At 35.8% G+C, this 10,436-nt stretch overlaps 3 protein-coding genes across 3 annotated transcripts; 1 reads left to right on the top strand and 2 right to left on the bottom strand.

Moving 5' to 3' along the window:
• The first annotated feature begins 19 nt into the window (after nucleotides 1-19).
• On the top strand, nucleotides 20-2,329 carry LOC110617970. Its single transcript, XM_021760963.2, has 3 exons — nucleotides 20-1,435; nucleotides 1,542-2,087; nucleotides 2,190-2,329. The coding sequence occupies exons 1-3, from the start codon at nucleotides 614-616 to the stop codon at nucleotides 2,286-2,288; spliced, it is 1,467 nt and encodes a 488-aa protein (XP_021616655.1). The 5' UTR covers nucleotides 20-613; the 3' UTR covers nucleotides 2,289-2,329.
• Nucleotides 2,330-2,750: 421 nt separating this feature from the next.
• On the bottom strand, nucleotides 2,751-6,184 carry LOC110617730 (protein RETICULATA-RELATED 4, chloroplastic). The gene is made up of 8 exons (XM_021760706.2): nucleotides 5,545-6,184; nucleotides 4,755-4,823; nucleotides 4,477-4,608; nucleotides 4,302-4,355; nucleotides 4,167-4,211; nucleotides 3,703-3,836; nucleotides 3,113-3,238; nucleotides 2,751-3,028 (listed from the first exon to the last, which is right to left on the bottom strand). The coding sequence occupies exons 1-8, from the start codon at nucleotides 6,106-6,108 to the stop codon at nucleotides 2,962-2,964; spliced, it is 1,191 nt and encodes a 396-aa protein (XP_021616398.1). The 5' UTR covers nucleotides 6,109-6,184; the 3' UTR covers nucleotides 2,751-2,961.
• A 2,324-nt stretch (nucleotides 6,185-8,508) lies between these two features.
• LOC110617728 (phospholipase A1-Igamma3, chloroplastic) lies at nucleotides 8,509-10,406 on the bottom strand. Its single transcript, XM_021760703.2, has one exon. It carries the CDS (start codon nucleotides 10,292-10,294, stop codon nucleotides 8,783-8,785), a length of 1,512 nt encoding a protein of 503 aa, XP_021616395.1. The 5' UTR covers nucleotides 10,295-10,406; the 3' UTR covers nucleotides 8,509-8,782.
• Nucleotides 10,407-10,436: the final 30 nt, after the last annotated feature.

The raw sequence follows: 10,436 nt of genomic DNA on the forward strand, positions 1-10,436 counted from the left end.
TATAAGAATTTTAAATTTAATATTTCTTGCACTTTCATATGTAGACCGACTTCTAAGCAATTAGTTGTTGGATCTTTTGTCATCTGCAAGTTTATGTTTGATCTTCTGATTTTAACAAGGCCTGCATTTCAAGTTAGGTGCAGTTAGTAATGATCTCTACCATGAAATTAATTGATAAAGGAAGGGGTAATACTAATATGCGATGATACTCAGCATTAATAAATCACAAGTTATGTTTTTCAAAGCTCAAATTGCATTAGCCCCAAACTAAGTCTTCTCACCAACTTCATGCATGCTTAATCACCTCTTTCTTGCAAGTAAAATTGTAAGAATTATTTTTTTTTTAAAAAAAAAAAAAATCCAAAAGATAGTTAATCAAGCTAAGCCAAATTGGTTTGCTCATATTATAGAAGTGTGAGAATTGGAATTGGAGCTGGACCACTATATTATATATTTTAATATAAAATGTCTACTTAATTTGTCAGTATATCTACATTAATATAAGACACCTCAATCCTCCCTTCTTACCATATTAAGAAAAGGTATCCTCCCTTCTTACCAAATATAAAACTATATCCATCATTTCCAAATCCCTTCAAGAGTCTCCTTCTCAATGTCTACTCCAAATGCCACAGAAATGAACCTCTTTCAAATCTCACCTCTTGGGATTTTTTGGAAATCACTAGCCATTGGATGTCCACTACTCTTCTATGCATTCTTGTTTAGCCACAATCCTCATACCCAATTTTCATCAGACCCATTTTCACCTCTTCAACTTAAATTCCCAGCTTCGTCGTCACCTAATCTCAGTATCCATTCTCCCACCAATATCAGCCACATTGGATTCATAGTTATAAGCTCCTTGAAAACATGGAACACTAGAAACCCATATATTCTCTCATGGTGGAGACCAAATCTAACTAGAGGATTTGTCTTCTTAGATGAACAACCCACACAAGAATATCTTCCTTGGCCTTCAACTTCTCCTCCTTACCAAATCAATGAAAATGTCTCCAACTTAAGGATCTATCCTAAGCTTGTGAGCCCTGTTCAAGTTCGAATGTTTCGTTCACTTTTAGATATGTATAGAGTAGTGGGAGATGGTAATAAAGATTTGAGATGGTTCATGATGTGTGATGATGACACTGTTCTTTTTGTGGACAACTTGGTAGAGATTTTAGACAAGTATGATCATAGTAAGTATTTTTATATTGGGGATAATTCAGAATGTGTAGGTTCCAATTTTTATATCACTTTTGACATGGGATATGGTGGAGCTGGCTATGCTTTGAGCTACCCATTAGTGGAACTATTGGCAACTCGATTAGATGCTTGTATTGAGAGGTATTCACATTTGCACTTCAGTGATCATATGGCTCAATCTTGTTTAGCTGATATTGGAGTCGCTTTAACCATTGAAAAGGGTATCCATCAGGTAATGCGATTATACGAAAAATTTCACGATACAATTGTTGCATGTACAACTGTTTATATAAACAATGTTACGACATTGTAATGTTTGATTGAATTTATGAGTGCAGATTGATTTACAAGGTGACATATCAGGTCTTTTATCAGCTCACCCACAATCTCCTCTTCTCAGTCTCCATCATTTTGATTTTATAAATCCAATCTTTCCTTCCATGGATCGTTATGAAGCTACAAATCATCTCATGAAAGCAGCAAAATTTGATCAATCTCGTCTCATGCAACAAACGATCTGCTACGACAAGAAAAGAAACTGGTCTTTCTCTGTGTCATGGGGATACTCTACTCATATATATGAGAACACAATCCCCAGAAGTATTCTACGTAAACCCCTTGAGACGTTTAAGCCTTGGCATGGGAATGCCAATCCTCCATTTTACATGTTCAACACTCGCTCGGTAACCAACGATCCATGTGAAGCTCCTCATGTATTCTTCTTTCAGTCCATAGAGTTTGATAGCGCTTCAAAGAATCATCTTCTTACAACCTATTTTCGAGCTTCACCTCGTAATTTGCCACCTTGTTCGCCTGATGGCAACCATTCTGCTGATTCCATATCCAAAATTCAGGTGCTTTCTCCGGCCACAACCCGCAAGCCTGTGAGTACTTTCATCTTGATTATTAGAATTATTTTGTTTAGTCTATTTTCCTAATTTGGATTTGTGGACAATTGTAATTTTGTGTTGTGTAATATGTTTCAGGCAGGAGTAATAGAATGCTGTGATGTTGAATACAAAGCTGAGATGGATAGTACAGAGATTGTGATCAGATCATGTATGAAAGGTGAAGTAGTTGCGTAGATGTACTGCAGAGAGACCATAAATTAAAAGTAGCAGCAGAAACTTTAATAAAATATTTTATTACATTACAATTCGTTACTCTCTATTACATACAAAGCTTAACGTCGTTTGAAATTATGAAAGATGAATCTCACTTTCAAATATAATTATAATTTCTGTATTTTTTTTAATGCACCAAAAATATTTGATAATCTTCTCCAATTTTTCATTAGGTTAGGAATATAGATTGATGGGATGATTTTCTTTTTCTGTGAAAATTAAAATTAAAATGCTATAATAAATAAATGGAGAAAATCATTTTTTTGCTTAATTTTATAGTTTTAATCGATATGCGTATTTTTATTTCAATTTTTTATTATTAAATGTGAATTCTTTGTTCATAATATTATTTTTTATTTGTTTTCTTAAATTCAATAATGGGTTTGTTCAGAATAGGGTTTTTCTTTAGGGATTAGGCTTATATTGTAAAAAGCATTTTTTATAAGAAAATTAAAAAAAGATACAAATACATATATTGATACAAAATATCAGCTTCATGACTAATTCTGGGGTCTCAACCTCAAATTGCAAGAAACTCGACCATTTCAGTAACCAGAAAAAAGCTCCCACTAAAATTCAACTGACATAATTCTCTACTTCGTGCGTTACTGCATGCGACAATGCAATTCATAAATCAAGCCAATTCTTTCTGCTCTTCCTGAGACTTTTGAAGTCCTATCAACCGAGCATAATCCACCCACCTGTTCAACCAACTTGTGAATTTAAGGCTCTATACATTGAAAAATTTATCAGATTTAAAATTTCCAGCAGGTAAAGAATCTTACAACAATGAACCCAAAAACGTGTTGCCTGTTCGGACAGCGAAACATATTGCACTGAGCATGAGCTTGTGCTGGTGTAATAAAGGATCCAAAATCCGCTGTTCAATCACACCAGCCAGTACTTGATACCTGTTCAAAAGAGTTAATCCCTCGGTAACATATTTCAATAATGTACATGTTACAACGATTAATAATTCCAAAAGCAGTATTTTTTTTTCGGTAATATTTTAGAATTTCATATCATTTCAGTGATTGAAAATTATCTAGGTAAATTGCATCTTGGCTGTTTTGCTAATTACTACGTCAAAGGCTGTAATCTACAAAACATGGAAGATATCACAGGTTCAAGCAAAGATTTTGATGCTCTGAATTTCGGTAACCTATGAACTCAGAGCTCCAACCAGAAGCAGGGAAGGCGCCACTCAAACATTGGACCTCAACCCACCTCAGGCTCACCTCTAATAGGGAAGGGCATGGGACCCTGTGTTGTTTCTAGTTCAACTGTGCTAATTATGGACTTCTTATCATCATCTAGAAAATTTAGAAATTTAAAACCACAGAAGCATGAATAAAAGTAAAACCCAACATCATACCTGAGGTTGCTAGAAACTGCCATATAGACACCATAGGCAACACTGGTGGACAAAACAGGCACATTTTCAACTTCACCAGACTTATCCACAGCCTTCCTTGCATTGATCAATGCATTTGTCACGGCAGTGCCAACCTAAACCCAAAATAAGTGGCATCAAATGCTTGCTAGCTCAAAATTGAGAACCTTTTAATGACATAAAAAAATGAAGAGCCACTTTGCAACAAACACAAGAAAAAGATCAATCAAAGAGCTATTGCAATTAATCAAGATATTTCAATTTATTTAGCATTAGGGCAATCTGTTGTTATTACAACTCAGAATTAGGTTGCATCCCTTTCCCACTGATTGTAAAAGCATTCACAATTGGAGCACAATTTAAGGTCACAGAATGAGATACATGTACAACATGCATAAGAATATCCCACATCTAGTCAACCAACTTCCTCAGCAGTAAGAACTTACCAGTGATGAGGTGGTGCCAACAGCAAAAAGTTTTGCCCCATTACGCTGCATGACATATGAATAAATGGGTTACTTTCAGCTTTTAACCCGAGAAATTTGAATTGAACATGTGCTGCACCCAAAACTATAGCTTACCACAATAGAACCTAGTCTCTGTAAAAATGAATAGGAAGTTCCAGCAAGAGCAACCTGAAACAGGAATTGAAAAACAGAGTGACTATTTGAATTTTTTATTTTTCCTTATAAGTCAGAAACAAGCTTTGTAGAGCATGGCAAGATAATGTATATAACTTATTGATAAAATAACAACCTGAAATGCATTATCAGGGCAGCTGTAGAAGAACTTTGCAATATGCCCAGCACTGCTTGCAAGAGGTGGTCGGAGGGATACTGTTGGAGCAGGAAGATAAACAAGCATGAAATCTGCTATTATGGCCATCACCTAAGAGAAAAATAAATTCAAAAAGTGAAAAACACGTGATAAAGTATAAAGTTTGGTTCATGCCGATATCTTGGAAATGTATTTGGATTAAAAACTAACAAAAGTTAAACAATTTGACAAGACAATCTTGATGATAGCAACCATACCACGTCTGCAAAAACAATTTCCAGCTCCTTGAAAAAGTTCTCCCTGCGACGTTCATATTCTGCAGCCGTCTATAAAAAAAGAGGATCACATGAAGGTTAAAATCCTGATGCTAGAATAAATCAAAAGCAATGGAGAGGGAGCGAGATTAAAGCATAAATCAATCTGCAATCTTTTAATAAGCATGCATTTTTTTTTCCTTTCTTTTTCTTTTTTTCCCCAATAGCATGTTATAATCACATGTACAGCGAAGCAAAAGTTTTTTAATTTGGGCTTCTGCCAGTCACAACTCACAAGCAGAGGAGAGCATGCATGATCACTTTCTCAGAACATTGGGTTGGCCTCCTCGTAAAGGTGAGAGCTTGGGAGGATACATTCCAAGTAATATTACAAAATCCTTTTTCATACTTTCATATTCATCCTCCTCAATTTTGAAAATTTGAAGAACAAAAAATAAGCAAAACTACAAATCGCTAGCTGAAAGATAACTAATGGTATTCCAATTCTGAATACCAGTTTCAGCATAAGCAATCTTCAATATGAAAAGCACCGGTGGAAACACCCAACTGACCATAAAAAGGGAAGATTAGAACAGAAAGAGTAAAAGATCAATTGAAGAATCCTCATGAAAATTTTCCAAATTCGGAAATTCCCATTCCATCTTCCCTTTTCCCACACTACTAGCTAGAGCATCTCCTCAATTTGCAGTGCTACTCATCATTTTATTCATTAAAGAAATTTAAAAAAGAAAAGAACTGCATTTCCTTTTCAGTAGCATCTGAAGAATAATACCTTAGTGAAGATACCGACACCGCATTCGATGCCGACCTTAGCGAGAAACAGATCATCAGCCAGCAGCCTCTCCTTGAACCCACCAAAATTAAGCAACCAACGGAAGAATCCCGACTTTTCCAACTCTAGAAACCTGGAAACCACCGCTCCAGGGATTCTGCCGGCCTGGATCGCTGCCACCAAGTCATTGGGCAAAGTCTCTAGAGCTCGCTTCGACTCCGCTAACACAATCATCGCCTCTTTCCTGTTTCTATTCGCTGCATTATCACCATCCTCATCACCGCCGCTATTATTACTATTGCTGTCGTCATTGCCTCCGCCGCCGCCGCCGCCTGAACGGGTTCCATTATTGAAGCTGCCATCTCCACCAGAAGATGAAGCGAAAGGGACAAAGAGGGAGAAAGGGTCAGTATGTTGGTGGCGGAGGGAGAGAGGAGAAGGGGAAGGCGAGGAGAGGGAGAGGCGGAGGGATGATGAGTGGGAGGAAAGAAATGGACGGTGAAGATTGAGGTGGGGGTTGAAGTTGGAGGAGGTGGGGGTGAAGAAGCAGGCGGCGATGGCCATGTTGGGGGAGGAGGTGGGTGGGAGAAAGGAGGCGTGTTTTAAATTTGGGTTACAAAGTTGGTTAGGTTGGTGGGTTTAAGTAGCTGCAGTGAGTAGCACAGTTTCCTCGGTATGTTTTCTGTGTTGTTTGTCTCATCAATTGGGTGGGCGTAGTTTGTCAAACTATTGAGGGAAAATTCAAAGACTTTTTGTCGTTCATTTTCTGCCTTTTGGCCGCCACGCTCCTTTCTTGATCGTTATTTCATTTATTGTTTTTTTCTCCATCGTTAATTTATAAACTAAGCTAAGTTTAAGTGTTGTAGAAAAATAAAAATTAATTTATTATTATATAATTATAAATAATAAATATTTATAGATTTAGCGGTGATAAAAATATCGAAATAAATTTAAAAAATTTTAAATTTTATTTAAAAAAAATTATAAATAATAAAATTATAATTAATTTTTAAAATAATATATGAATATTAAATTAAAATTTAATTGTTATTTGATATTCTTACAAAGAGTAAATAATTGAAAGTACATAATTTATAATTATTAAAAATAAATTTATATTTATGGGATAGAGAATATATAATTAATTTATCAAACGATATAACATAGAACAGTGCGTGTGCACGCGTTTGTAAAGACGCGTCAGGAAAACAGATGTGTGGCGATGAAAGTTGGTGAGAGCACATTGTAAGACAGGTTTGCAGTGGGTGGCGCGAGCACCGTGGGCTCTGTTCAAAATGCGATCTCTTTCGGCTCTTAAATCTACCACTTAATGTTAATTTTTTCTTTTCTGAGAAAAAGAAAAGAAAAGGAAAATCTACCAATTTTCTGTTTTTTAAAATAGGCATATTTGATTTTTTTTTATATTCATGAAAATTAATTTTTTTCATATATATTGAAAATTAAAATTTATTGAATGATATTTAAGCATATAATATTTAAATTATTTATATATAGAAACAATTGAAATGCGTCTTTGTAATTTAAAATTTCTTGAAGTACCCATTTACTCTGAATTTTTTAATTTAATTTCAAATCTAAATTATTTAATTGTAAAATAAAATGAAATTAATTTAAACCAACTTTAAATCAGTGGTCCTCATTATGAATTTTTTTTTTTTTTTGAGCAAAAAGAAAATTCAGAGCATGAACTGACACGGAAGGAGAAAGAAGAAGAGAAACGCAGAGAGATGTGGTACGACTTCCAACAAGTTGGGAAGTCACAATCAAATCAGCGCTCCGAATTACCTAGGTTTGTCCTTTGAATAGACCGTCAAACATTGACCCGAAACCCAATTTCGGCCTTTGTCTTGGCCCATTTTGGATGGGCTTTCAATGGCAGCTCGCTTTTGCAGTCCTTTCTTTTATTTTATAATATTATACCATGTTGAATAAAAACTTATATTATTTATTGTTTTGATATTAATATTTAGATGTTAAAGGATCCAGCGTACAAAATTATTTATTTTTAAGGGCTCCATTATTATTCCATTTTATTAAAGCTTATTATTATTATTATTGTGCTTTTCGTTTTTAATTGCAATTAACAAAATAATCTGGTCGGCTGGGCTATATCTGCTTTGACCCCATGACTGGATCGGCCTCTTCAGTCTAGGATTCGGCCCAATCGCCCCTGCCCAGCCCATATTACTTAATTAATGATTTAATTTATATTAACATGTTAAATAATTATTTTAATACATTAAAAGGGCTTATGAAATGTTAATATATGGAGTTTTATACTTTCTATTTATATTACTACAGTAAGGACTAAACAACTAAATTAATAAACTATTTTTTGAACTAATTTTAATTAAATTTATATATTTATTAAATTAATATTCACAGATTTAGTCTGATAATAATTGCATCCGTATAAATCTAAAAGATATCAAATTTTATTCTCTGATCTCCGTTTCAAAAAAAATATATATTTATTAAATTAATAAATAAATTATATTCTAAAATATTTTTCTCGTTACAAATAACATAAGTCCTTTTTAAAAACATCACACGAAATATTAGTGGAGATCTGGTCCTCGTACGAGCAAACACTAGTGAAAATGATATTTGATAACGCATAGACAGTGCTGGTCTAAGTGGGCATGGCAATGCTGCCATATTCTTTTCCTCGCTCCAAATTAAGCCACTTGTTGCCAGTCTTTATCATCTTACTAACCACCCAAATGGATATAAAAAAATTCCATTGTTAGTTGGTATAGGCACTTATTTTCCTCTTTTTGGAGGTGCAATCATCAAACCCACCTTCCTGCGTTCTATCATATTGTCAATTACATTTAGAAACGTATGTAAAGATAAATATCAATAGTATTATAACTAGTATTCATTTTGTTTATATGCATTTCATCCGTTTATTCTTATTCTGATGAATTAAAGTGTCATAATATTACAAAATTATATTTTTCATATAGGATTCATCCCAAAAACTTTCTATAGTTTAAAGGAAATTATTTTTTCATGTGAATGATGATGAACTGAATTTACTCACTACGTTTCATTTCACATAAAAGGAAGAAATCTCTTCACAAACATAAGAACTTCTCAAAGTGCAAACAATATTGTCCCTCCAACGATCTCCATGTCAAATTAGCGCAAGCACAAAGGACTCCCACCTAGGTAAACACACAACCAAGTTTGGTCAGTGGCTGCAACATCAAATTCAGATTGCTTCCACTTGAGACGAGCTTGCAATTTTGAGCACTTGTTCAAGGTGGTGAGCCGTGTCTTCTGGATGGGCCTCCACTCTAGGCCTTTCTGGCACCACCCATCGCCCTTCTCTATTTCTCACCAACCCTTTGTTCTCGTCTTGCCGCCAGTGCGGTGGCACACCATACTCGCTCCTCAAGAAATCACAACTCTTATTAACAAGGGCAATATCTCTCTTAGTTGCCAGGCAAAACCGTCGTCCTTTGCCATGGTAGCCATCCACCAAGTGTAAGTGGACCTCCTGATTATGTGCACAACCAAGATCATTAGTGGGCTTTAGAAATGGACTTTGGGTGTGATCCAACGCAAGTTCCACCCCTACATGTGCATAGCTCCAAGGAAACGACATGGTCTCCTCCACGTACTTTTGATATTGGAATTTCTCATTAGCAAAAATCCCTGGCACTGTTGGTACCTTATCATGCACATTAATCACTCTTAGAACCTTAACTCCAAGCTCTTCGCATCGTTCTTTAAACTTGAGATTTCCTACTCGAGGGCCAGCGAAAGAGTAGACTGTTATAGGAATTCTATTCTTCGACTCTTCATGGTCCATATAATTAAGCCTCATCTCTGCAATATCATAGGCACTTAATATAGCCAAAGCTGCCCCTAGGCTGTGACCCGTGATTGTGATACTAATTTCTTCACCTCTGTAATAGTCAAGAAGTCGCTTAATCTCTGCTAAAACTTGTTCACGAGCTGAAAATGAGCAATATTTACAAGAGTTTTCTTTCTTGGTATATAAATCATAAAATCCTGACTCGATTTTGATGGATGGGTCGTTGGTAAAATTAGCAGAGCAAAGAAAATCTTTAAGATCATATATCCACTCTAAGTAAGTGACTGTGCCTCTCCATGCTATGATTATATCGCGGCGGCCTAGCCGTTTGATTTCTCCTTCATCGGTTGTGACGGCAACGTAGCCCATCCAATTTGCATGGACGCTCCAAACGCTGTTTAGCTTAGATTTCTGGAAGAAATATGGGAGGTTAATATTTGAAGTGGCGTAGAGATACCTGCTGATTTTGTAACCATGGCCTTGCATATCCAGCTTATCGAAGAAATGACCTCCTTGGTATTTGCATGCGCCACAGTACTTGGAGTGAGGATCGAAATCGAAAGAATCATAGCATGCTTGCGCGAACTCTCCATAGCGGATTATTTCTTTACGGAGATGAGAGTTCATGGGGTCTAGGAGTCCTTCCCAGTCATTGAAGCCTTGAATTTCCTTCCATATTTCACTTAGAGGCCTATCATCTTCTTGATAATCAAGTAGAGTTTGGTCTAGTTGTGGAGTTAGACTGGAGACAGACGATGAAGATCTTCTAGGAGTTGGCGAAAAGTGTTTTTTCGTAATAGGGAGGAAAGCCTTGGATTTGTTCAGATTGTTGTATCTTGGGAAGAGATCTTTAGAGACGTGAGGCAGGGTGGCTTTGAGAGTATTCATAAACAAAGAGGCCATGAAAGAATCTCTTGGTTTTTTCTAGTTTCCTTTGATTTGAGAGAGATCGGGGGAGAAATGTGTGTAGTAGCAATATTTATCACTGCATTGAGCTAGTTGGGCCCATCTTCAAAATGGGCCTAAAAGGCGATATTATAACCAT

The sequence above is a fragment of the Manihot esculenta genome, chromosome 6, assembly GCF_001659605.2.
Source record: "Manihot esculenta cultivar AM560-2 chromosome 6, M.esculenta_v8, whole genome shotgun sequence".
NCBI classification, from domain to species: Eukaryota; Viridiplantae; Streptophyta; class Magnoliopsida; order Malpighiales; family Euphorbiaceae; genus Manihot; species Manihot esculenta.